General features: G+C 38.8%; 1 protein-coding gene across 18 annotated transcripts in view; it reads left to right on the forward strand.

The window, feature by feature from the left end:
• The window catches only part of Syne1 (spectrin repeat containing nuclear envelope protein 1), a 473,610-nt gene that overhangs the window by 239,736 nt on the left and 206,094 nt on the right, over window positions 1–27,780 (forward strand). For 17 of the 18 annotated variants that reach the window (XM_087193553.1, XM_087193567.1, XM_087193559.1 and 14 more), the window contains 12 exons: window positions 951–1,115; window positions 4,614–4,970; window positions 8,733–8,869; window positions 9,460–9,637; window positions 12,204–12,386; window positions 14,994–15,137; window positions 15,468–15,623; window positions 17,334–17,498; window positions 19,274–19,446; window positions 20,749–20,902; window positions 23,137–23,280; window positions 24,076–24,240. In XM_087193553.1, coding sequence (XP_087049679.1) covers window positions 951–1,115; window positions 4,614–4,970; window positions 8,733–8,869; window positions 9,460–9,637; window positions 12,204–12,386; window positions 14,994–15,137; window positions 15,468–15,623; window positions 17,334–17,498; window positions 19,274–19,446; window positions 20,749–20,902; window positions 23,137–23,280; window positions 24,076–24,240 — 2,121 coding nt within the window. The remainder of the gene's footprint in view (window positions 1–950; window positions 1,116–4,613; window positions 4,971–8,732; window positions 8,870–9,459; window positions 9,638–12,203; window positions 12,387–14,993; window positions 15,138–15,467; window positions 15,624–17,333; window positions 17,499–19,273; window positions 19,447–20,748; window positions 20,903–23,136; window positions 23,281–24,075; window positions 24,241–27,780) is intronic. The other variant, XM_087193566.1, reaches the window with a different exon arrangement.

The following is a 27,780-nucleotide window of genomic DNA, read 5'->3' on the forward strand; positions in this document are numbered from 1 at the left end:
GTAAAATTCTGGAACATCAAATATCAGTGTTTAAAGTGCCTATGTTTTTGCTGCACATTTGTTTTATTAAATGCAAGTTTAGGCCGGGGATTTAGCTCAGTGGTTCCGCTGCCTGCCTGGCAAGTGCAAGGTCCCAAGTTCGATCCCTGGTACAAAAAAAAAAAAAAGAATTAAATGCAAGTTTATTTGCCCCCTTGATTTCAATCATGTGTTCATTTCCTATTTCAGTAAAAACCACCTTTCCCTATTCTCCAAAACATAGACTATTTCATGTATTCACCCTCCGAATGAATTTTTATTTGCCTCCTTTTTTTTTTTGCATAATTGTGACTGGTATAGAAATCAAGGGAGAATTTTGTTAGTTTTTTCCTACTTTGGTTTGCTTTTGGGAACTCTGTCTTATTGATATTATAAGTATTAACAAAGATATTTATTTTCATATTTTGCTAAGTGTGAATCCTGACCTTGACACTTTTTGGATGTATGACTTTAGGCATGCCGCTTAACCTCCGTAAACTTGTGTGTCCTCTATTTAATGGTGAAAGTGACAGTATCCAAGTCATAGAAGCGGTGTCAGGATTAAATGGAAAATGTGTTTAAAGTGCTGAACAGAATGCTGTACACCAAGCTAAAAAATAATTGCTTGCATAATAAGAATAGTTTTGATAATTGTGATGAAGTGGGTTGTTAAGGATATTATCCAACTTTTTTAAGCTTGCCTTTTTATGCTAACAACAATAAATTTACAGGAAAAAAAATGGTTGCTTCTTCGAAGCTTTACTTAGTTCAAGGTTTCTAGTTTCTCTTTTAAGTATTAAACTCAGAGAAAAGTTAAGAATGAGAATGAACTCCTCTGAGATATGTTAAGTAACCTCTGTCAGGCCTATCATCTTGTCTGATGTCTTGTTCTCAGTACCAACTGGTAAAGCAGCCTTTTCTGTGCTTGCTAGGAGAAAATGAGGAAAGTGGAAGAAATCGTGAAAGACCATCTCATGTATTTGGACGCAGTCCAGGAATTCACTGATTGGCTCCATTCAGCGAAGGAAGAACTCCAGAGGTGGTCAGACATGTCTGGGGATTCATCAGCCACTCAGAAAAAGTTGTTAAAAATTAAGGTCAGAAAATGGACTGATACACTATACATTTGCTTCATGGGGTCTTGAGTACAGATAGCATATTGACATAAGAATTTGGTGTATGAGATTCTGTCATTTGGAACATTTCCTGCCTGGATTAAGTTGGTTTTTATTCAGTTAATAATCCTAAACATAAACAAGATTATATAAAAGAATCCAGAGGACTTTGCACTTATGGGCAAAATGCAGCATCTTCTGTGTGCAAATGTGGTGGTTGCCGTAGTGTAACCCTAAGAAATAGATGCCAGAATGCTGGGCTGACAAAACCAATGCAAAGGTAACTCACTGTGCTCTTCGAGAGTGCAGGCTCTGGAAACAGGGAAAAGCCATTATGCATCCGGCCTCCCCTGGTTTTCTAGCTGTGCCTTTGGAAAAGTTACTTTGTGTTTTCCAGCCTCACGTCTTAAGTGGAAGAAGAAAACAAGGGAATTAAAATAAAACCTTCCACACAGAGTTGTTTTAAGGATAATTAGACCATGCATATACAATTTTTATAACTGAGCTTGCCACATAGCACACTAAACAAAGAAGCCCAGTGAATTTGGCAAATAAGAGATTCATTGGCCATGAGGTGACGAGGTGGGGAAGGGTCAAAGGTGAAGGTCAAGTCTTTAGCTGGACTCAATAGAGGTATCACCACCTGAGGAAAATAAATGCATTCAGAGGAGCTTGGTTATAGAGGGGCAGACAGGAGTTCAAGGGTGAACAAATGGAAGTTGCGCTGCCCTTAAAAGTAAGGTCTGTGAGGCAGTTGAATATTCAGGGTATTTTTCAGGTTAGAAAGCTGGATTGGAGATGCAGTATTGAAAATTATTTGCACACAGTTTGTTACTGAAGCCCTCAGAGTGGATGAAACCAAGACCAATGTATGTAGCAAACAGGACAGTGGGCCCAGAGCCAGAAACCGGGCACTCCCAAGGTTTAAGGGCCACAGAAGAATAGCAGTTGCAAGAGAGAAGGAAAAAAGGAGAGAAGAAATAATAAAGAGAGGAGGCTAAGAGGGTGTGATGACATCAAGGCCCTGATGGAGAAGTTGTTGGCCATCACAGATGCAGAAAGGAGCTGCTGCTAGTAGAAAGACCGAGTGACACTTAGCTCTTTGGCAACCATTCTGAGAGTCATCCCACAGCAAGGGGTGAGAGGACCAAATTCCATGGGTTTGGGAGGAAATGCTGATGGCTGGAGGTGGGAGGAATAGATAGCAAGGATGGGCTAATGCCTAAAAAGTTAATTTGAGGAAGTCAGATAATTATTTTCCAAAAGCTGCTCTTTGGGTTGCTAATGGTCTCTCTCTCCAAAAAGCCTTCATAAAATGCTTCTGAAGGATAGAAATATAGGAGAAAGAATTAGAGAAAAGGAATTGGAATTCAGGAAGGAGAAAATGAAGCTGCTCAGATGCTGTCCCTCTAAATTCAGAGGCTGGCAGTGGGCAATCTTGGACGAAATATAGAAAGCATGTCCTCTGTCTTTGGACCCCTGACTAGCTCCAACCCCAGGAATAACCACCCAGAAGAGGCAACTCTAAAGCTTGATGTGCACATGGGTAAAGACATGAATACTTGTGTGTGTGAACATGTAGATAATGTTCTGAAAGAGTTCCAATGCAAGATGAGAAAATATATGCATTAGGCATTTTGAAAGACTTCATAATGATGATGTTTTCATTCAAAATATGGATGAGTAGAACTACTGATTATAAATAATTGATCCACTGTCATGCCAAAGAAAACTGGGATAAGGCACAAGAGAGTATTCTGGTAAGCATTTTGATAGTTGACACATCTTGAACTCCAAATTCAAAATCACTCATTCAGGCACAATTAAGCATGTCATTTTTTAAAAGCTACACTTTTCTTTATCAGTTCACTAATTACTATATACAATGATAAACAGGGATGGTTTTTAGAGTCCAGCTGCTAAGAAAGGTTAACTATGTATATTAACTGCTAACTGTGTGTCAGGGTACATTTATACACGTGTCAAATTACATTCCTTGTGGTTAAGCTTTGGACTACTCTATAAGTATTTTCAAATGATGAACACTAAAATTTGGCTCTCTTCTATATAATTATGAGAACATATATTTATTTTAATCTAATTAAATGAAATGCAAGCTATATTATAAAAACTAGTTAAGACATCCTTTACGCCTAACATAATTTATGAAATATGCATTATACTTATCCCAAATTTTCATTTAATTTCTAATTGATTTTCTTCTTGAAGTTTTTTCCCTAATAATCATCATTTCCTTCTATTTAATCCAGAAGTGATATTATAGTTTTGTATTATAATGATAACAAAATCCTGGCTTTAGCAATAGATATATAAATACATGAATGACATTTGACTATTTCATCAAGAAAAATTTCAGTCTAAGAAACCTATTCTCAGAAAGAAATGCCACTGTTTATCTACTTACCAATGCATGCTCTAACTTTATCTTACTGTCCTCTATAGCATATGTGCCTCCAGACTAAAACAATATCTAAATTGCTAAATTTCTAGCAGTTTTTTTAAAGGTAAAAATAATAGTTGTAGGTGAACCCAGTCTACAGATTACTTTAAACATTAATTAAGTCAGTCTGTGAATTATTCATTTTAGGTGGTATAAAAATGTTTACTTGAGGCCCTGAAGTGTTTGGAAATGAGGAGGACTCATGCTTCTGTTGTGGTGGGTCACCTTGCTGCGGGCAGAATAGAAATGTGATTGAAGCCACCATCCTGTGGAAGAAGATAGTGGTGGGTGGAGACCATGAGGTGAACAGGATTCAGTGGTCCATGTTTACCGGTCCTTCTATTTAGGAGGAAATTCACATTTATTTATTGACAGGCATGATACACCATAGCCAAATACTGACATCACTCAGTTCATTCTCAAGGGCTGGTTGTAACTCAGGTTGGTCAATTGAAGGCTCAGGCTCCTCCACACAGCCCTCAAAGTCTCTCTCCTGTATACAGGCAGATCTCAGTGTCCTTAGAGAGACACTGGCCCAGGATTTCTCTGTTAACTCCACACAGGAAAGGATGTTGTCATGTTCCTTCTAGAACTCTTTAAGGGTTAAATCTGTATCTGAGACCATGTGGAAGCACAAGCGGCCAGCATAGGGGTTGTAACTCAAGACTTTGGTCTTAAGTTAAAACTAAAATTCCAATCATAACCCGAGTTGTTCCTAGGTCAGGCTGGTCGTAACTCAAGGGTCCACTGTACTCCAACAGTGCACAGATCCAGGGTGCCTGCCTGGTCTGTCTTGTGCTGCAGCTTCCTGAGGGATTATGCTACAAACCTGGGAGCTCACAGTGTTAGTTTGCTGCTCTTCGAACTCAGGGGTGGGTGGCTGTGTGGGCCCTGGTTCTTTGTGCACACTTGCTCAAACTTCCTAGAGGGACAGAGTCCCTTCTGCACTCATTTGAAAACTTGCCTGCCGCTCAGTGACTCACAGCCTCCTTGGTTTCCATGGCGATATTCCATTGCAGGAGCTGATAGATTCCAGAGAGTTGGGAGCAGGCCGCTTGAGCCGAGTGGAGTCGCTGGCCCCCGGAGTGAAGCAGCACACAGCTGCCAGCGGGTGTGAGCTCCTGCACACAGAGATGCAGGCCCTGCGTGCCGACTGGACACAGTGGGAAGACAGTGTGTTCCGCACACAGAGCAGCCTGGAGGACCTGGTCAGTCAGATGGCCCTTTCGGAGCAGGAGTTCTCAGGCCAAGTGGCCCAGCTTGAGCAGGCCCTGGGACAGTTCGGTGCCCTTCTGAAAACCTGGACTCAGCAGCTGGCCCTCCTGGAAGGCAAGAACACGGATACTGAGGTAGTGGAATCCTGGCACGCAGGACATGTAAGTTGGCTTCCTCTTTTCTATTGGTGGTTATGCCAGAAATTTTTTTTTTCCCTTTCGTGCTTGTTAAAAAAAAAAGTCTTTGCTAACTAAAAACATACAAAATCCAGGCTTGGAAGAAATATTTATCTGATGAAATTTCCAAAGGCTGATCTTTTTCCTTTTCTTATAAATCAAACTTTGGTAAAAGTTAACATGTGGGCGAAAGGAGTAATTATTTCTTGAAGGCAGTGTTATTGTTAGTTGAGACATTTTCCTTTCCTTCTTATGGTGTAAGACTTTGTAATACTGTATTGAGCCATTCAGTCTGAAAAACATGGCCCGTGGGCAGAGGAATAAATAGACTGAGAGTCATAGCTGTTTTCTTGCCAGTTAACTATTTCAAACAAATAAAAGATTGGGTTTACAGCTTTGAAACACAGATTTGGTGACCTACTAAGGCACAATTAAGAGTTTTCACCCTGACTGGCTGTCCCGTGTGTGCTTTTGACAGATGTACTTGAATTAGGTAGTTAACACGCATTAACACAATCGCCCCGTCATGCTCGCTGGGCGCCTTCCTGACCCTTTTTTTTTCTTTTTCTTTCTTTCTTTTTTAACTGGTAGCAGCTCTTGCAGATTATGAGAAAAAGAAGCAGAAAAGGAATTATGAAGAATGGACAGAAACTTATAATCATTTTCTTTTCTTTCACTGTTCACTAGTATCTTTGAAAACCTCTTCAGTATTTGCAATTTCACTGTGCTCTAAGTCATGGCTGTCCTTATAAAGAAGTTTTGCAAAGTAAACTTCTCTGCTTCTATTTATGTTACAGTCAATTCAAAATAGCTCCAGCCAGTAAGAAAGTCAGGCAGTATTTCTAGCTTGGTCCTGTTTTGAGTGAAGTAGTTGAAACAGATCTAGCACACAATAAAATAAAACTTCATAATCATCTCTTCATACTATTTTCTGTGTAATGTTTCTAGGGTTTTTGTTTGTTTGTTTGGTTAATTTTTTTGTTTGTTCGTTTTTTGATGTATTTTTTGATTTTTAGCTTTATGCACCAGAATAAAGCATAGGCAGTTAGTTCTGTAGAATAGAGACAACGGCATTGTAATTGTTTCATGTGATCTGATTATGAGATAAAGTCAGTTACACTGGTTTGGTTCTTTTTTATTTCCCTTTCCTTTCCATTAGCATGAGTGCATTTTTTTTTAAAAAAAAGAAAGATTTGGTTGCACTTAGATTACACTACTGTTCTTAGCTATTGTTATTATTTACTCTGGTACTATTAACAGGAAGTCACAGATGAAGGCTGCAAAACACAGGACAGTGCCATCATAAATAGGAGTCTTCAGTTGTCCTGCAACTCACAGAAGACAGCCCACGCTCAGGTCCTCACCCACACATGGCTCTAGGGCAGATGTTTCTGAGGCGAATAATACATTGCTTCTCAGGATTCATATATCATTTCTAATAAGGGCATTTTATTTAAAATGGAGATAATATTTCAAATATAATGAATGTTTAGGGAAATGTTTATAAAGCAGTAGATTTGCCAAGGTTCCAATATCATCATTTTGCTGTTGGGGAGCCCTTGTCATTGAGGATACAGATCTCCAGTCTTCACACCTATTTGCCTTAAACAATGAAATGGTGGTACTCAAGGAATCTTTTAAAATATAAAAATCAGTGAACTATAAACTATATAATAGAATAATAGAAAACACCTTGTTCAATGCATTTGCAAAACTCATTTATATTAACATCTATTAGATTACTACTGTTGGAATACAGCAGTTCTTCTTAGGTATATAAAAATATATATATTCCAGGACTTAACTGAATCACAAATACATGACTTGGTATAATATTTTGTATAATGAAAACTCTGCTGAGATACTTCCATTTAGGACGAAGTCATAGACATTTTTAATGTAAAGTTTTGGCCCCAATTTTTTCACTTTTAATGTAACCCAGTTTATAAATGACAAACTTGAATCTCAATGTTTTTATTTTTTGGTTGGTAATAAGTTACTTTAATTCTTACAATGTTCTCCCTTAAATAACATATTCAATGTGATGTACAACAGTTGTTCCCAATTTAACATTTGAAGTTTCAAAGAGATACAGCCTAGTTACTTTTCATGGTTGTAAATAAAAATCTTTCATGCCTCTCCATTCAGAGACTTAGCTAAATAAAGAGGACAAAGCAAGAAAGGCTCAGCTCTGCTCTCACAATCATGGCTCCAGTGGGAAGACAAATAAGTAGGAAACCAGTGGGGGCCCTGATGGTAGCAAAGGCCCGTGGTACTGTGTGTCCTCCAATGAGGAACTCTGCAGCCGGAAGGAGGGTAGAGGATCCTTCTAGGAGCCAGTGCTTCAGCTGAATGCTGAGGTGTGAGAACTTAAGGGGACAGGTGAAGGGGGCAGCGGGACAAGAGGCCAACTTAGGAGAAAGGAAAAAATGTAAGAGAGAAAACTAGAGAACAGGAATCAAATTAGGAGGGTATTGTGCTGTCTTAGAAAGAAAAGATGAAGATGTAAATGGAAGCAGAGGCAAAGAGGAAAGTGGGTCAAGGAGCCAAGATGTAGACCAAACTGGGTATCTCTGGCATGGAGTGGGAAGGGGAAGCAGGGGGAGAGGCCAGCATGGTGCTTAGTCTGATTGATACCAACAGGAGGACAATGGTGCCACTTACTAGATGTGGATGCAGAACGGACCTGTTTGGTCAATGAGGGATGCAGTTTCTCTATAAATTTGGGCCATTTCTCAGTAAATATCTCCAAAAAATAGTTATAACAATAGCAACAGTTATTTGCATACTCATTTAGTTGTTCCTTATTTGTATTTATTTGCTTGTTCTATTTACTTATTTATTTTGCTTTAGTGATACCACTCTCTATCTACACAGTCTCAACTATCTGGGGATCATTTTCTTGTTGATTTTACTAATTTAGCATTCATCAGTTGGCCAGAAATTGTGCTAAGTATTTGACATGCATGATCTCACTTGGTCCATGTGACAGTCCTATAAGGAATGGTATAACACAGCTGACCATGGCTTTGATTTTGGAGGTATCCTTGTCAAGCCTTAAGACTTTATTTTGGATTAAGTGTGTACAATACTGTGATTATTTGTGTATGTCTCTCTCTCATCAATTGAATTGCAAGCTCAAAAAGAACAAGAATCATACCTTTGTTCATTGGGAGAGGAGGGTGTCCCCAGAATCCAGCAAAATGCTTAACACATAACAGACAGATGTTTAGCAAAAATTTGATGACTATATGAATGAAATTATGAAATGAATGAACTTCTAGTTAAATCAGATTTGTGGGTTATAAGAAATTCTGTCAAAGATTTCAGTATGCACAATACTACATAAAAGCAATTGCTACATGTGTTGTTAATCCAAAATAAGTATTACTTTTATGGAGATGATCCTTCTTCACCTTTAAACAATGTAGGTATCTCATCATGGCCGGGTCAAATTGCTTTTAAACAACATAGGATATTTTCTCTTCTTTTTGTTATCTCACTTCAATTCATTTTTCCACTAGTCATTGGACTGCATTTAATATTGGAGTGTCTATTCATGGATAGAAAGGGATACAAAGAAACAAAAAACTATTACGTATCAAGGGGAATCCTGAAAATAGACTCCCCTTTTTTACTGAATTAACTGTGTTAGTTCACTCTTCAGTAATAATTTGTAATATGATTTATGCCTATATAGTTTGAGAATATTTAAATGGCTGATCCTCTGTCTTGTTCTTCTATTAGGAGATCCTGGATGCTCTGCAGAAAGCAGAGCCTACAACAGAGGATCTGAAGTCTCAGCTGAATGAACTTTGTCGATTTTCTAGAGACCTGAGTACATACAGTGGAAAAGTTTCTGGCTTGATTAAAGAATACAATTAGTAAGCATAAACTTTCCTGATGTTATCAATATTTCTTTTTAATTGTTTTAAGAGACAGGGTCTTGCTGTGTTGTTCAGGCCGGCCTTGAACTTCCGGGGTTAAGCAGTACACCTGTCTCAAAAGTAGCTGGAGCTGCAGGTACCACTGCACCCAACCTCATAATATTTTCATATGAAGAGGAAGCTAAGCTTGGCATAGCATAGCTTGCCTGTAGTTCAGCTACTTGGGAGGCTGAGATAGAGGATGATCGATGGAGCTGGTAAGTTTGAGACCAGCCTGGGCTACGTAGGAAAGAAGAGACCCCTTTGCAAAGAAAAGAAAAGAAAGGAAAGGAAATGACAGGAAAGAAAAGGAAGAAAAAAAGCGAAGAAAAGAAGAAAGGGAAGGAGGGAGGGAGGAAGGGTCAAATCAAGTAGAAGCTAGAGGCTTTTAAAAAATTTTCAGGCATTATTTCAATAATAATATTAATTCATTGAGTATGAAATGCATTGCTAAATGCGGCAAATGTACACTAAGAACTGCTGATTCTGTCAAATATTATTTTAATCAACTTTATCATTCTCACTGAATGTTCAAATCACTTTTCCAGTCTCTGTTTGCAAGCATCCAAGGGCTGCCAGAATAAAGAACAGATTTTACAACAAAGATTTCGAAAAGCCTTCAGGGATTTTCAGCAGTGGTTGGTTAATGCAAAAATCACTACTGCCAAATGTTTCGATATACCTCAAAATATTAGTGAAGTTTCCACAAGTCTTCAGAAAATACAGGTAAGAGTTTTATCAATTAATTCTAATAAAACTGCTAAAGTAGGTTGAAAGGTTCCCTTAGATCAGTGGTGGCGAACCTATGGTATGCATGTTATTTGTTTGTCTTCGAAGACAAAAGATGCTAATGCATGAGTTGTTTTTTCTAAAATATAACCTCAGCATTCAAGTTTTATTGTAGTGTTGGCACTTTGCAATAAATAAGTGGGTTTTCAGTTGCGGTTTAGACACTCATCTCTAAAAGGTTCTCCAAGACTGCGCTAGATCTTTTTAGAAGTGCACTACATGAGTGTTTTAAAATCAAATTGCAAAGAAATCCTCTATTGAAACAATTGAAGAGAAACACATCCATTTATATCCATAAGTGGATGCTATTTTAGGTATTAATAAAGGTTTTAGAAATAATAAAAGCTATTTTATGTAATAAGCACTGTGCCTGAGCACTCCAAAGTGGATGTTCTTATTTCATTTTCACTTTAACCATATTAGGTATTTAAGATTATTATTGCCAGATATAAATATATATATACATACAGGTATATATATATAACCTCATAACGAGGTCACAGAGTTGATGTGTAAAATAGCTAGAGTTTCAGCCAGCTTTTATATGTATTTATTTGTTTGGGGTTTTTTTCCTGGTCTTTCCTTCACCAAATGCAACTTTATGGTGTTGTTTCGCATGCCACCTGCAAACCCAACATTTTTAGACATGGTAGCATTATCGTTTTCTTGTGCATGACTATTATTTCATAGGCTAGCACTGTTGAGTGATTGCTTATGAAATTTGAATTATTCTCTAAAAGCATAAGCTTTAAACTATGTACAAGTGCTTCTGCATGAATCAGCCCCCAAAATAGTATTGTCTGTATCCATTTCATTTTTTAAAAATTCTTGGTTCATAATATAATGGAGTAACTCTTGCTTTGAAAATTTGCTCCACTTAAAATTCTTCTTCCAGTTTTGCTCCAGGCTAAGGAGTAGAACTTTGGGATTTCAATTGCTAATTTATTTGTGTTGGAGAAACTCAATACTATTTTTGAGGACAGCCTTTCCTCTGACCCTCAGCTAAGTTCCATATACCAGATGGCAATCTATTGAAACATGTCCTGCAGAGGTTCTGTATCAGTGCATTTTGTGACTATAACAAAATACCCAACCTAGGCTACTTTATAAAGAAAAAAATGCATTTAGCTCACAGTTCTGAAGTTTCAAGAGCATGGCACTGGCCTGAGCTCAGCTGGAATGAAGACCTTCTGGTGCATGGCACCACAGTAGCAGGTGCACTTGGAGGAAGAACCAGATACATCATCAGAGAGGAAGCCAAACAGGCTAAGAAGTGACCAGATTCCTCCTTTAGAAGAATCCTCTTGTGGAAACAAAGAGTTCCTCAAGGTCCAGTCCCTAGTGACCTCAGGACGTCATTAAGCCCCACCTCTTAACATCATCACACTGAGGACCAAACCACATCCAAACCAAATCAAGTTTCTTCAGTCAAAATCCACAAGCTAAAGTATCCATGCTTCTGTTTTTTGCAGAATAAAGAACTTCGTACAGCTGGGCCTGGTGACACACAATCCCAACACTCTGGGAGGCTGAAACAGGAGGTTAAAAGTGTAACACAGCCTAGGCAATTAAAGGGCTAAGCAAGACCTTGTCTCTAAAAAGTAAAAAAGACTGGGAATGTATGTCAGTGTGAAGCCCTAGGTTCAACACCCAGTACTACACACACACACACACGCACACACACACACACACACACACAGAGAAAATAATAAATAAATAATCTTCAGTTTATATTTTCCTGGTCTTCTATGATATATGAAAATATTAATGGGCATTGACTGTAGAATATAGAATCTACCTGTGTGTCTAGAGAGAGATTATACCTTTGCGTCTTGTCAGATGATGGGAAAAGTATGTACTGTGTCCACACTTTTGAATAATACTTGAGCATTATGTCATTTATTTGCCCTTCATAGGGACAGCCCTATAAAACACTCTGTTACTGTTCTTTATACACCTAATAATAGTATCTTCTATTCTGTTTAACTGCATTTACTTTATTAAGACTCCTTAGGGAAATTCATCCATTGTCTCTTCTAGAAATAATACTGCTGCTGAGCCAATAGTTTGATTTTATCATTTGAGCCCTTTGAGTCCTGTACCTGATTGTGTTGACTTTTGCTTGGGCAGCTAGGATGCTCAGAGCCAAAGTTATAATCCAGTTCCACCAATTATAGAGAAGCATATGGCATTTATTTTGAAAATTAAATATAGAGAGAGATTATTTCATAATTCTTTTTATTCTATTGGTCCTCTTTTGTTTATTTTAATCTAATTGATAATAGCTCATAAGATAGCTCACAACTTTTGTACTACAAGCCAGAATTTAAAGTAGCAAATAAAATACAACTTGAGGATTGAAAAAAAGACCTAGGTCATTTCATGCCTCCAATAAAAACAGCTTAGTTCTTCTCTTTGATTTCATTGAGAAATACAAAGGAAAATCAAGGAATTTTATAGTAAAGAGCATTTTATTGTGCTAATTGTACATTTTTCTTCATAGGAGTTTTTGTCAGAAAGTGAAAATGGTCAACATAAGCTCAACATGATGCTGTCAAAAGGAGAACTTCTGACTTCTCTGTTGACCAAAGAGAAAGCAAAAAGTATCCAGGCCAAAGTTGAAGCTGCAAAAGAAGATTGGAAAAATTTTCATTCAAATCTCCACCAGAAGGAATCTGCCCTCGAGGTAAGATGTAGCCACTCACAGGACATGTTCTGCGTTCATTGTTACTGTTAGCCAGCCCAGAGTTTTAAGACCCTGAGGATGACTTTGGCCATGCCTCTACTGACAGACATCTTACAGATAACTGTAAGGTTCAAGGGAGAGAGGAAAGAGGGGAGGAGAAGGCCATGTAAAAAGAATTAAGATATGTTATGTAATGTATCAACTTCCCACAATCAATGTGATCATTATCTACTTCCAATGTATATTAATATAAATTTAAAATTTTTTTAAATGCCAGAAGTGTGAAGCACCCTGAGAAATTGAATCTTATCTTGCATGGCCGGGCTGTAATCACAGACTTCCCTTCTTCACTCTCCCAGCAGGAACAGGCAGCATCACGTTCAAACATAGCACTTAATCTCTCACTTGAAGTCTCTCCAATTTTGGAAATCATTCTAGAAGAATAAACTGAAATATCTCCATAAGGCTACAGAGTGCTATTGATGACAGGGTATATTATTACTTATGCAAATATCAGCTAGAAGGTTTTTAGGAGTTAAATGCACAGAGAGACAATGTTGATGCAATTTCATTTTTTCCCAAGGTGATTTATTATAATCATAACATAATTATTGCCACAACACAATTTTTCCTCCTAAGATCATCTATCTTTTTTGTACCAACTCTTCCTTTAGAGGAACATGTAGAGGCACAATGAGTATCTTTTCCTTTTCAAACAACACTTCCTTGAAGAATACATCCATAATTTGATTATGACCATATAGGATAGAAATTCATATAGGATAGAAAAGATAGTAATAGAGAACTACTGCTCAAAAAGAGAAAACGTGTATATTTTCTCAATTCTCTCCTAACCCAGGAACTTAGTGGTAGTAGCTGGTTTTCATGGCAGGTGTTTTTGTGGTGGATAAAGTGATAATCATTGTGTAGTGCCCGAGAATTTAGGAATTACTCAGAGCCTGAGCTGCATAGTCAGAGTCTGCTGCACAGTATATCTGGCACTGACTGCAAGATTACCTTGTTCCAGAGATACCCAAGAGTAAGAGAATAGGTCAAGAATTGCCTGTTTTCTTAATCTTCTTTCTCCTAACAGTTGCACCTCTTTTATTTAGTCCAGATCTTCCTTTCTCCCACCTCCATCCCTTCCTATTAGGAACAGATATAAAAAAATGCCTATAATGTACCCAGAACTGTGATAGAAATACAAAAGGTCTAGTTTATTGCCTTTCCTCGGGAGTTCTCTTTCCAGAGGAGAAACAGCCTCTAAAAAGATGACTATAACATAAAATAGATATGTTTATAGGTAGTAGTTTCTATTGCCAGGATGCCACTATTTGGCAAAGTCAAGGAAGGTGTCCAGACAGGTGACACTTAAACTGAACCTCAAAGGCCTCATGTATGCTGAATTTGCCAAGACTGATACGCACTTCATGTAGCCAGAACAGAATGCACAGAGCCAGAGAGTCATGAGTGCCACTTGTGAATGGGGGATGGTGAGATGTTTGATATGGACATGAAATTTTGCAAGGGCAACCAGGATAAGATGAAGGTTAGGCTCAGATAGTGAAGTGTATATTAAGAAATTTCATCTCTACTCTTGGTCAAAGTGCCTTGTCTGAACCCTAGACAGTTATTCCAAGGATGGAACCTAACATGTGCCACTCTGGGTATGTAGGAGAGACATTAATTCATTGCACACTTTGGGACACTAGGACTTACTTAGCTTTGGGGCACTAGTTCTTAATCTTTCCTAGAACTTGGTTGAGAAAGACTGAGTGAAGAATCTGTAGGACTTGAAGCTCAAGATAAACATGTGAGCTCTCTGACCTCAGTATGAACCAGAATAGGCTGTAGCGAGTAGCTGAAGATCAGAGAAAGCCTTACACAATGGTGCAAGTGACAGAGAGGAGGGCCTGAATTAAGAAAGTGATGGTAGGATGGAAAATCCAACTTTAAGGTAATGGTTACTAATCAGATGGACTTGTTTTTTAATTAGATGAGGGGCATGGGGAAAAGGCAGAAGTTAAGTTGAGTCCTTAGTTTCTAGTTTGGAAGATGACACAAATAATAATACCATTAACTGATACATAAATATAGTATGAAAAGTGCTTTCAAGGGGGTAATAATAATTTATTCAATGTAATACATATTAAATTTGGTGTGCCTACAGGACATCCAGTGGCTAATGACCAGAAAAATAGCAGTTAACATGAATGCAAAGCTCAAGATAGAGGCTGCAAATACCTCTCGGTGCTGGGTACCAGTTTTGCCTACCACGGATAGAAATGCATAATCCGGCCCTGTCTATAATAAAATGTGAAGCCACGAATATAAATAGCAAAAGCTCAGAATCAGAAAAGGGATATCATCTCTTGGACTGGCTGGACAGTGAGGGACAAAATTACATTTTAAAAAGTAGAGCCATAAAAAGTTCTTAAAAGATTTCAAAAATTATACAGCACCTAAGTAAAGGATGTCATGCTCCAGACGTTGGGAAGAGGGAGGCGTGGTGAGGGAGGCAAATTGAAATAGGCTTTGAATGCTAAGTAAAAGACTTTGGATTTGGTTTTTGTTGTTTTGTCCCTGATATTATCTAAAACCTCACAGAATCTAAAGATCCAGATGAAAGATTTTGAAGTAAGTGCTGAGCCTGTGCAGAACTGGCTGAGCAAAACTGAGAAGCTGGTCCAGGAAAGCAGCAACCGCCTCTATGATCTGCCAGCGAAGAGGAGAGAGCAACAGAAGCTCCAGGTGATGAGACTCTGCCAACTGACCGCAACTCCCCCCTCCGTCCACCTGACCTGCATTCGTTCAGATGCATGCTGGGCACCCTGGAGTCAGATTATGCTGCCTTGAGATGAAGTGTTTCCTTTTCCTGTTCTGACAGATTTTTTTGTTTTCTGACTTTCCTTGAGTATGACTTGTTTCCTTACTGTGTGCTACAGTGTGTAGCTTGGAAATAATGATGCCTTCAGGGGGCAGACTGCTTGCCAATGTTTATTTCTGTGTTCTCTGAGCCAGAGCCCCGTCTTCCATGTGCTTTCCCCTGTCTCTGAATGGTAACTTGCTTGTGCTTTTCAGTCTGTCCTTGAGGAAATTCATTGCTACGAGCATCAGCTCAACAGGCTGAAAGAGAAAGCTCAGCAGCTGTGGGAAGGACAAGCTGCCAGCAAGAGCTTTATGCACAGAGTGTCACAGCTGTTTGCTCAGTATCTAGCGCTAAGCAATTTAACCAAGGTAACACGTGGCATGTGCTGTGTTTGAGTGTGATAATAATGTCGCAAACCTGTGGTTGCGGTAGGCTGTACAGAGTATCTGTCCCAACACACCCACAGAGTGGCATTCCTAGGTCAGCAATGAAATCCACAAGATCAACTCCCCTGCCTTGAAATTCAAGGCCATCTTTATGTTGTAGCTCCTAGTATGTTTCTCCAAAAGCAGCAGGGGAGGTTCCAAAGACTGAAGAAACTTCTGATTTCTGCTATTGCCCCCAATACTCCTTTTAATACTGAAATGATATGTTCCCTGGGCTCTGATATTAAAGACTCAAAGCATAAACATAGGCAAAATTCAGATTTTCTCTTATGACAACCTTAGATTAAATTATGTTAGAAAAACATGAAGTCAAAACAGTTTAAATTTTATTAGACTCAATATGAATCTGAAGTAATTTTTTAAAAATTTCTCTAAATTCTGTATATTCATTATATGGTACTCAGAATGTGAGATTCTCAGTTCACATTCTAAAGCAGAACTTAGAATCGGCAGTGATTCATTTAGCTTACTAAATCTCTTCAAATATCTTAGAAATAAGTAATCAGGACCTCCTATGACCTCGTTGAAAGCATTCAGTCATTTGGATGTATGGTGCAGGCCTATTTTGAGATCATAAGGCTTATAACATTATATTTTTAAATTTGAGATATAAGCATGTAGGAAATGTACCATAATTTAATCTTTTCTTTAATTTGGCCTCACCTATTTTCCTGTGAACTTACTTCTGCTCAGTTAATTTGGGTCTTCAATGCAACACCATGGAGATAGTCACACTATAACAGCCATTTGAGTAATCAGTCGTGTTTGTACTATGCTTATTTGATGAATAAGTTACTTAAAAAATTCTAGCTGTGGCTGGGCATAGTGTCACATGCCTGTACTCCCAGAACTGGGGAGACAAAGGCAGAAAGATTAAGTTTGAGGTCACATGGAAGTTGCCCAGATTCTCTTTCAAAAAAATAAAGAAGGAATGAATTAAGAACAACTTTCTGTTCGTTCATTTGTGTATACTTAGATATTAAAAGTAATACATATTTGAATGCTTTACAAGCTATGGACTCTTCTTACAAAATCTTCTCCATGTTGGATATGACTAATAATTAATCAGTAAAAAACACATTCCTTGCCTCAACTTTTAAAATTTAGAAATATTCTTTATACCTTATATACATGTATTGAAATGTCACAGTTTACCCCATAAATATGTACAACTTTTTGGTCAATTAAATATATAAATTTGTTGTATATATAATTTAGGAATAATATGAAATATCAGGTTATTATTTTTTTAAACTGACTAAAGTGTAGGTTAGTAGGGGTATGTGGTGTCATTTGAGCCACAGGTGAGATGTGAAAGCTAAAAACTACTGTGATTAGACCAGACAAGGCATTAGGAAGAAATTTATTGATTTAAAAAAAATCAGATTGTCATAAAGAAGTTGAGAGGCAAAAAGTTGTAACTTTTGCTTTCTGTCCCCAAGATTCTAATATTTTTCCTACTTAGAAAAAGATTCTATGTAGATGAATCCACTTGCATCTTATCTGTGCAGCATATGAAACTGTGACTCTTTGGAGTAATTTGAAAGAAATTGTGAACTTTTCAGCTTGAGTTGCCTGGGGCTGGGGAGTTTCTGGAGTGGACAGCTAGAAACCCATTTCTGTCATTTCCAGGAGAAAGTGTCCAGACTGGATAGAATCGTTGCAGAGCATAATCAGTTCTCCCTCGGGATTAAAGAATTACAAGACTGGATGACAGATGCAGTTCACACATTGGATTCTTACTGCCACCCAACATCCGACAAAAGTGTGCTGGACAGCAGGATGCTCAAGCTGGAGGTTGGCACTTTCAGCAATCCTTAGTTTACAAAATTTGTTTCCCTCCAGTCTCTGTCCACCTGGAGTGAATGCATCACACTCTATCTACAAGAAATCTCAGATGCTCTGGGAGTGGGATACTCGTGTCATAGGATGGGCACATCTAAGCATTCCTCCATTAATTGACCCTGGACAAGGTGCTGCACAAATGCTCTACAGAAATTAAAATAAAACCCAGATGTGGTTACTTGCTTGCAAGCTGGTTAAGAGAGTAGTTTTAAATTATATCACAGAGTCATTTTTTGATGCAAGATTTTACAAGGCAAAACATTGCCCATCTTATCGACTCACTTACCTGCCTATATCATTTACTCTGTTCTTCTCTCACCCTAACGTGTCAGTTCTGTTTTTCATTTGCAATGAGAATAATTGATCTGCATTCATGTCTTTTACTTGTATCCTGGGTACCTTCTAGGAGACTAGCATTCTGTCTTGACACCAAGGAATCAAAGGTAAATAAGAGGTGACTTTTGTTCTCAGGAATTTCATTTTCAGGAGACAATGGTAACAGATGGGGACATGCAAACAAGTGGCATAGAAACACACAGGAGGGGATCTGTGCAGCATGGATCTGGTTTCCTAAGAAGTCTGACACCTAAAAATGATGGTGGGAGCTATTCTGGAGAAGATGACTGGGTGGAGATTTAAGAATGGTGTCAGGGAGGGGGAAAGTGTAAGAAAATCTGGAGGAAAGAAGCAGCATTATATGTGAGAAATTTCTCTCTATTCTTTCTTACGGACGTGAGGCCACAAAATGTGGAACTGAGGTTGGAGACCATGGCAAGGTTCAAGATCCAGATTAGGAAGAGAGATAACACTTTATCTTTTAGGGGGTACTATCAGTTTATGACTTTAAATTCGAACTCCCTTCTCATATACAAAGGAATAGTGTTTAATGGAGAATTTGAAAAATATAATATATATAAGATGTGTGCATAATGTACAGAGATTATTTAAATTTAAAAAAATTATTAGATAAAGATCACTCCCCCCTCACTTCTAACATACTTATCATATCATTCTTGTCACTTTCTGGAAGTCCTCTTTCCTGAGTATCTTTATGGGCTGAGATAAAATATATAGTGAATGCTGCCGCCAAGTGCCATCTAACAGAACTCATAAAGACATTACAATGTGCCCTCACCCACTTTATTCACCAGATGTAGCACTATGAGATGTCTGGCTCTTCTGCAAAGTCAAAATGACCATGAAAGGAAATTAATTGGAACTGATTCCAGACATTGAGGCAGCTTGACAGTGCAACTAAAGACACTCAAGAAAGAGTATTTCCAGAACTGCTTCAGAAAGTGGCAAGAATGATGGGACAAGAGTGTTGAAAGCAACAGGAAGTATTTTGAGGATTATTAATGGCAATGTATCCTGTACTGTAATACATTTTTAAATTTAAACCTTCACTCTATTTTTTATTATACCTTGTATAGTCTATTTCCATAGATTTGTTTTGCTAGATACCTTAACATTTAGAAGTTCTTCATCCTATGACCTTTGAAAATCAATGAATTCCATACTATATTTTCTCTGTTAAAACCAGTAAAATAAAACAGCAGTGGAAGAAAAGGATTATTCAGAGAAGACTTCAGATCTGCGATGTGAAATCGCCATAGAGACCAGCAGGTGGCTGGTGGCTGGTGCACATCAGCAAGATTTCCCGGGGAAGCTCCATGGCACAGATGCATATCGTTCTCTAACAAGGGCCTCTATATTTGTTTTTTCAGGCTTTGTTATCAGTGAAACAGGAAAAAGAGATTCAGATGAAAATGATAGTGACCAGGGGGGAGTATGTCCTGCAGAACACCTCCCCAGAAGGCCTTCCTGTGATTCAGCAGCAGCTGCAGGGTGTGAAGGACATGTGGGCTTCCCTCCTGTCTGCAGCCATTCGTTGTAAAAGGCAAGTGAAGCTCCACCCAAGGGCCATCACTAGATGATGAAATTTCAGTAACAGACAATTCTTGTTGTTATCTTTTTTGTTTTTTCCCTCTTCTTTCTTTTCTTTTCCTTTTTCTTCTCTCTCTCTCTCTCTTCTTATTAGAGCAAATGAAACAGGCAGGTATAACCTTGCTTTGAAGCTGACCTGCAATACTGTGCCTATGCTTTAGTATAACTAGCTGAAAACGAACATCTTTATTATTTTTGTTCATTGCTTATACATCAGAAGATATATAAATGTTTTATAATATAACGTTATTTTTATTAAAACCAAGTAGTTTACTGGAGTGGTTACCAGGAGATAACGAGGCGATACCAGAGGGACAGAATGGGACAGAGAGATGAAGGAGGCAGCCAGTGAAGCGTACATATCATCAAACAGGTCCCCACGGGGCAGCTGGAACTGACCTGGCTGGGGGCAACCCTGGGAGCTGCTGCACACCGTGTGCCTCAGAGTACATGCGGAGTAATTGGAACAAACTCCCAGAAGTCAGGAGGGCAGTTGACGGCTTCCCCTAGCACGGTGCCAGTCCCCTGGCCCTCCTTGTCAAGCTGAGGTGCCTCAGGGACCAGAGTATCCTCAGTCTGAGAGACCTAGGGCCTCAGGTGACATTTTACTGCAGTGCTCAGTGTAAGGGTATGGCACTGATACCATGTGCCACAGAAGAACCCAGCTCATGGTAGCAAAATTAGACTCAAATGATTAATGGAATTAAATATATAAGATGTACATTGAAACAAGGAAGTATTTGTCTATAAGATCAATTTGGATCAATTTGGGAAATATTCTTTTTCCATTGTGATTTCCAGCTTATTAAATCTCATGGAAGATGGTTACTGTGCTTATTTTTCCTTCCTTCTGTTAGTAATCCCTTTCTTTCTCCGCTGCTCTGAATGTCATGTTGAACTTGACAAAATATTGGTTGGCTCCATGCCCAGAGATTTGGCTCCAGAAAATCTGGGTTCACCTTCAGGCCTCTCCCAGTAGCTGGTGTCTCCTTGTCACTGCCTCTTTGGTTTGTGTCCTGTCCCACCTTTCTGCCTCTCAGCCTGGATCTCACTGTCCCTTGCTTCCAGAGGCCGTTTTCACCAGAGACCCAGGCTCAGCTTTGATAAGCCCTGCCTGGCCTTGTGTCCCTGCTGCACTAGTCCCTTTCCTGCAGTCTGGGCCCTCTGCTGGCCGGTGGTGCTGGAACAGACACGACAGACGCCAGGCTCCCAAGGATTCTCAGCGGAAATTATTGACCTTTCAAATCCTTTTCAGTCAACTCGAAGGAGCCCTTTCAAAATGGACAAGTTATCAGGATGATGTTCGACAGTTTTCTGGTTGGATGGACAGCGTGGAAGCCAACCTAAGTGAATCTGAGAGGCAGTGTGCTGAGCTTCGGGAGAAAGTGACAGCTCTTGGGAAAGCCAAGGTTAGAGCTGCATTCCAGACTGGCTTTAATCTCTCATGGCTTCTTTAGAATCCCACAGTCCAACAAATGTGTACTGATCTGTGTGCTGGGGTTACACGCATAGGTAAATGACCCTTGAAGTTTCTGCCTTGTACTCTTTCTAATGGTTCCTTAAACCAGACTTTGTGGTTTTTATTAATGAATGAAAATATTCTATACCAGGGCAATCATATACACCCTTGTCTTACAGTACAGACTATTTAAAATTTAGCTACTTGAATAACTTTTAATATATTCAGCCTGCTTATTATGAAAATGTAAAAATACTTCCTTTATAGCACATTCTTTTGAATTAGTATGTTTGTACATAATTATATTAGAGTAGTAGTACCAATCAAGATTTTTAAAAATAAATAAATTAATTATAGGTACGTTCTTAAATATTTTATTGATAATAATATTCAACGAACTTTTGGAACTTCCGATTTATAGTAACAGTCTTGTTCCACAGCATATTCATCATCAGACTATCACAACCCACGCAGAAAAAGTTTTCAAGCGCTTAAATTCTCACATTGTGTTCATTTGGATCCTCCCTCCTTGCTATTATCACTAGTTTCTGCTGATCTATCCTCTTCACCTGAATTTTAACTGACTCTTAATTAATTACGGTATTCCTCTACTCAATCAGTATTTATTGACAAGTTATTATGTGCAGGCAGTATGCCTCATTCTAGTAAAGGAAGTAGGCAAGAGTTATATTGCCATGAGGACACATGCACTTGGCAATAAGCATATGAATAAAAAAGCTGTGATTACTAAGTACTATGAAGAAAAAAGTATGCTTGAGAGATTAATTTGGAAAAGCTAATGTTAATTGTTAAGGTTAGGGTGAAAAAGGTCTTTGAACTAGAAAACAGGTAGTCACTTCCCTAAAGCAGGTGTGTCCAACCCATAGCCCATGGGCCACGTGTACCCTGGACAGCTAGTAACTCGGTCCCACAGGATTGTAAAGCTTTGACAGTGTTATATGATTGTCTGATATTTTTCAGGACTTGATTTTGAGCTGCTTGAGTGAGGCATGTGTGGGGGACAGGGGTGCACTGTATAGGGTGGTGCGGGGCAGTACTGACTCCACCTCGAGCCCACCACACGTACCAGTCCTGTCAAAATCTCCATTGATCAGATGTTACACATACTTGCATGAGTTTGCGAGTAAAATGCAGCCACCACCTGTAATAGTTTAGCACCCTCCCTACACTGTGAAGACAGATATTTGTTGTTATTAAGTAGACATGTAAGTTTTCTTATTTAATTATTAAACTTGAGCTTGTGTTATTTTGTAAAATAATTTAATAAGTCAAACAAAAACCAAGTCAAATATCCCACTAATTTTGAATTTATGCTGTTATATTTTGATGTTATAAGAAAAATATAAAAAATAAAGGACATTTTGTTTTTTGAATACATTAACTGTATAATATAGTTAATACACAGCCCAAGACAGTTTCTCTTCACTTAATGTTGCACAGGTGAGCCAAAGGGTTGGACAACTGTTGCCCTCAAGGATTTGCTGCAGTAAGATCGGCTTGGGAAGAGCTAGGGAAAGAAAGACAACTCTAGACAGAGTAAGCAGCATCTCTGCAGGTCCTGAGGCATGAAAGGACCCAGTGCAGCAGGGAGTGGGGAGAAAGGCAGAGTGTTACTGGGGCAGAGAATCAGCAGGGGAGGGAGGGTGCCAGGAGGTGCACGTGGAAAGGGGCTGGGACCTGACCATGTATAGCCATGCTGGCTTTCCTCTTGATCCTGCCCCAGCTGAGAAGATAAGTGACATTCTCAGCAAGGGAGTGGCGTGATTGCATTTTCAGTCCTAATTCATTCAGGGTTCTATGAGAAGAAAAGAATAAGGGATAGGGCAAGAATGGGCAAAATGGACATGGCACAGGAATCAGAACCCCACTTCTGGCTATAGGAAGTTTGATATTCAAGTAGAAATATAAAGTAGTTAATTGGGAGTTAGTATCATAGAGAAAGTTCTGGACTAGATATTATAAAAACATTCAGACAGGCACACAAAAAATACACTTGTGTACACTCACATCTCTTTCAGATAGATATGTAAATGTATATATAGATGGATGGATGGATCACCTGAGGTCACTTGCCAGCTGTACAATTAAAATATCTTAATTTTGGCAGCATCGTTGGTATGATGGTACATGAGTAACTCTTTAATTTTTTAAAATGTTCTGTAGCTATTAAATGAAGAAGTGCTTAGTCACAGTCGCCTGCTGGAGACCATTGAAGTCAAAAGAGCAAGCATGACAGAGCACTATGTCACCCAGTTAGAAGTCCAAGATCTGCAAGAGCGATACCTAGCAATCAAAGAGAGGGCCAAGGTAGGGCTCAGCGGGGGCCTGTAGACTTGCCCATGTGCGAGTGTGTGGGACTGGGCTCATTTAAGGCTCATTGATCTTTCTAAAAAATGTCAGCCTTGTGAAAACAGAACAAAATAAGCTAAATGAATTTTAATAATTTAAAGGTATAACTGGTGAAACTCAACAAAACCTTTCAGTTATTGTTAGTATATAAAAATTAGTAAATTAAAATAATTTTCAACTAAAAGTTTCTAGAAATGGACCAATATCAAAAAAAATTTTGTACAGCTTCATAATGAAACCTCCTAAGTGTTATTATGTCCAATGATAAAGAGTTTGTAAAGTAGGAAATAATCACCATAATATTTGTCATTCTTCATCTGAGTCTCATAAAGAAAATAAAAATACTTTTTAAGAGAATATCCAGGTTAGAAAGTTTAGACAAAGTTCAGAAATTTGTACAATGAGTCTAATTTCTCCTGTAATGCACAATATAAGGATTTCAATCTTCATTATTAGCAAAAGCGATTTTTATTATGAAAATAAAGCTAATTTGTTTTTATCATGTCTGTGGTACATTTTATAAATCCAGAGGTCAGTAAATTAATTCAACATCATGATTTTTAAGAGCCTTTTAATCTTGAAATATCATATTTTATACATAAATCCTAAAGTTTCATTCTTCTAGGAAGTCATTCATATCCAATTATTTATTAATTGTGCTTTTCTAAAATTCTAAAAGTAGATTATTAAAGCACATCGATCCCGCACATAGTAATGTGTTCCTATCTTAATCATTCTAAACACTAATTATAGGAAGCAGTAACCAAGTCTGAAAAACTTGTTCGCCTGCACCAAGAGTATCAGAGAGACCTAAAAGCCTTTGAAGTTTGGCTGGGACAAGAACAAGAAAAGCTTGGCCGATATTCAGTTCTTGAAGGTGATGCCCACACTCACGAGACAACATTTCGGGACCTTCAGGTAAAGTCTACTTTACCCTAAACAAAGGATCCTTCCTTCTGAATATGGATTTATTATTTTAAGCAACGAGAAGCTAATATGACCTTGAATCCTATAGAAAGCTGATAGTTAGTTAGTTAGTTAGTTAGTACTGGGGATTGAGCCCAGGGCCTATGCACCAAGCTACACCGTCAGCCCTGTATTTACTTAGAAATATCATCTGGCTAAGTTGTTAAATTGCCCGGCTGGGCTTGGATTGCAGTCCTCCTGCCTCACTGACCCTTGCCCAGTACTGGCATTACTGGCCAACACTGGCCATTTCCCAGCTGGAAAGCTGATGCATATGAAGTGTAACTTCAGCAAGGCTTGATCTGGAGAATTCTGAGACCTTGATAAGATATGCACAATGATATTGCTTGTGAGGCAATTTAGACCACAGGACTGGCTACTGGGGAACTCACTCAGTACTAGGGAGGCCTTGACAGGAGTGGCTGATGTCTAATTTATGTATCCACCAATGCACTTGCCTATTGCCCCCTAAAAGACAGACTCAGAATTGTGACAAAGCAGCAAAAGTCAATGGAAAGAGACATCATTTTAAGTCAGACTAGTGCCAGTACTGTGGGCCATCTGGTTTCAATCAGAACCTCCCACACCACTAAGGGCCCGGGTCCAGGGTCAGAGTGCTAGAAGGAGGCATTAGAGGAGCTATAAGAAGTGTTGTCACTCAGGCCAGGAGGCTGCAGTTGAGGTTGAACTGTCAGACACGGGGAAGAGCAGTCACGACCTGTTTGCCTATTCACTCATTCAGCATTAACTGAGTGCCTGACACAATGCAAGTGCCTCAGTGGTTTCTTCATGTGAAGGTGACTGAGTTACCATTTCTACCTTTGAGGAGTTTGCAATCTGATGAGTGACACAAACCCATAGATGGATCGTTGTAAGCAATGCAGTAAGACCACTAATAGACTGCAATGATGGATCTTATGGTAACCTTGAAGCAGTGGCTTTAAGAGGCACCTGAGAGACAGGTAGGGGGCAGTGAGGTTCCCCAAGAAAGATCTGCCACATATATATAGTGGAGAATTGGAGAAAGGCCAGGTAAGGTACTCCATGTCCCACCAACAGTGTGTAGGAACTCCGTTAGGTGTTCCCTGCCTGGATCAGAACTGGGATAAGAGTGGCACGATGTCCCTACAGCTTGGACAAGGTGGAAAAAGCAGAGACTGTCACTAGCATATGCAATTCCTGTCTATTTCTGCTAGGTCTTGTAGAGTGTGATCCAATGGCAAGAGAACAAGTTTAGGTCAGGAAGTTCAGACTCTGATCCTTATGGGACCTGTCTCTAGATGGGTGACTTTAGGCAAGAGAGAACTTCTCTGATTCAGCTTCTTCTGGAGTTGTTATGAGAATTAAAAGAGGAGGGAGAAAATCTTACCTAAATAAGTATCTGGCCTATTCACAAGGTAAATACATTGTAGAAGTTAGAAGCATCAGTTTCATTAGCTTACGTAAGGATCTCATTCATCCTGCCCGAAAAGAGCAAGACCTCCTCATCTGCCAGGTTTAGATATTGCAATTTGAGTACAGTTGGTTTTCTTTTCTCCAAATAACCCTTCTCAGCACTCCACTCCACACATCCTGGCAAGCCCCCGCAGAGCATTCTGTACTTCTGTGTAGGAACTCGGCCAATAGGTTACTCACCAGATGTTTCTCTTGCTTCTGGTCAGAAGAAAATATTGCACTTAAGTCAAATTAATGGGGCCCAAACCTAACACTAACCCCTGGCTTCCCCAGGAATTAATTCTTAAATTGCCTGCTTGGAGTCGCCACTTGTTAATAAAACAGGAAGACGCCGGTGGCAGGAACAGCAGTGTAAGCACTGTGATTCCCCAAGTAGGCCACAGAGGCCCTTCAGCATCCTGATGTCCTCCCTCCCATTTCCTCTGGTGTGGGGACCAGTTGTCAGCACTGGGGACCATGATTTTGAGTAAACCGAAGACATAATTTGCCTCACAGAATATATATCTACAATTTCAATATTAAACCACATTTTCCCTTTAGCATAAAGACTTGAAATATGAGGTATATGAGGATTTGGCTAATAAAATGGTGGTATGTGGATGTAAACAATAGATAAAACTATTTTATAGAAAGTATGGAAAAGGTGATAATTTGGGAAGATTAATAAATTAAGGCAGGGGTCAGGCCATGGCCACAATGTCTGCATTTTAAATAAAGTTTTACTGGGACATGGCCAACTGCTACTCACTGATGTCCTGTGTGTGGCTGTGTCAGTGCTGTGCTGGCAGAATTAGGTAGCTGTAGCAACACCAAAAGGTCCACAAAACCTAAAATAGTTGCTATCAAGCTCTTCACAAGAAAAAAAAAAAGTTTGTTGACCTTGAATTAGGGGGAAAGATGCACAAAATTATCTTCAGAAAGAAATCTTAAGAATTCTGAAATAGGGCCAGGGATTTAGCTCAGTGGTTCCACCGCCTGCCTCGCAAGCGTGAGGTCCTGAGTTCGATCCCTGGTACCAAAACAAAGAATACGGAAATAAAGTTTCTCTGTGTGTGGCCATTTTGATGGCAGCCTTACCACGTGTATGGCCCTTCTGTTTCCCCATTCATACCCACTCTCATCACACCATTCTGGAAGTAACATTATACTTAGGGAAAATGTTCTGTTAGTTTGGGCAATAAGAGATCCGCTGTTTTTCTGTTAAAGAATGATAGCTATCAGCAATTTCAGATGGCTCTGTGCTATAGTAAGGACTCTTTTCTTAATACTGTATTTTAATTACATACACTGGTACCTTTAACATTCTTGGTTCCTTTTACTTAGATGATGGTATCAAGTCAATATGAATTGACTTTTTAATGATTAGAAATAACAGTATATAATACTGTTTTGCCAGCATCTTAAACAATAGAATTTTTTTCTTTTTATAAAAAGGTTATGCTATGTAAGACTTGGTTCATACAGACTTTTTTATCTGTAATTGCTCATTGTTAGTATTTTTTTCAGGTTTTAAAATTAATTATATTGGTACATTTAAGGTATACAATATAATGAGATTCATCATTGGAAATTTGCACCCTTACATAATCCATCCTGGTTCTTATTTTTTCCCCCTTCCCCTACCCTCCCTTCAACCCTTCTACCCTTCCCTATCTACAAAGACTTTGTTTCCATTTTTTCTTTTTCTCATATTAATTCCATTCCCTTCTTTCTTTTCCCCACCCCTCCAATTGCCCCTTCCTCTTTGCACCTTTTCTTCCTATTTCACATTATCTGTGTTTTTTTATAAAATGGAGTACTACTCAGCCAGAAAGAACAAGAAACCAGAGACATTTATAGCTAAGTGGATGCACATTGAGGCCATACTCTTAAGTGAAATAAATAAGACACACATGTGTAAATACCAAACAGTTTCTCTAGTGTGAGAAACTGAAAGTGTAAATGAGGATGAAAAGACACACTGAACTTTATAGGGTAAATCTCTGTGGCTCATACCTCGGTAGAGGAAATGTGTCTGTGCCTGGGAACACCTAGTAA

The sequence above is a fragment of the Heterocephalus glaber genome, unplaced genomic scaffold (genome assembly GCF_053883595.1).
Source record: "Heterocephalus glaber isolate CG9 unplaced genomic scaffold, H.glaber_assembly_v1.0 deba00001593, whole genome shotgun sequence".
In the NCBI taxonomy this organism is placed as follows: Eukaryota; Metazoa; Chordata; class Mammalia; order Rodentia; family Bathyergidae; genus Heterocephalus; species Heterocephalus glaber.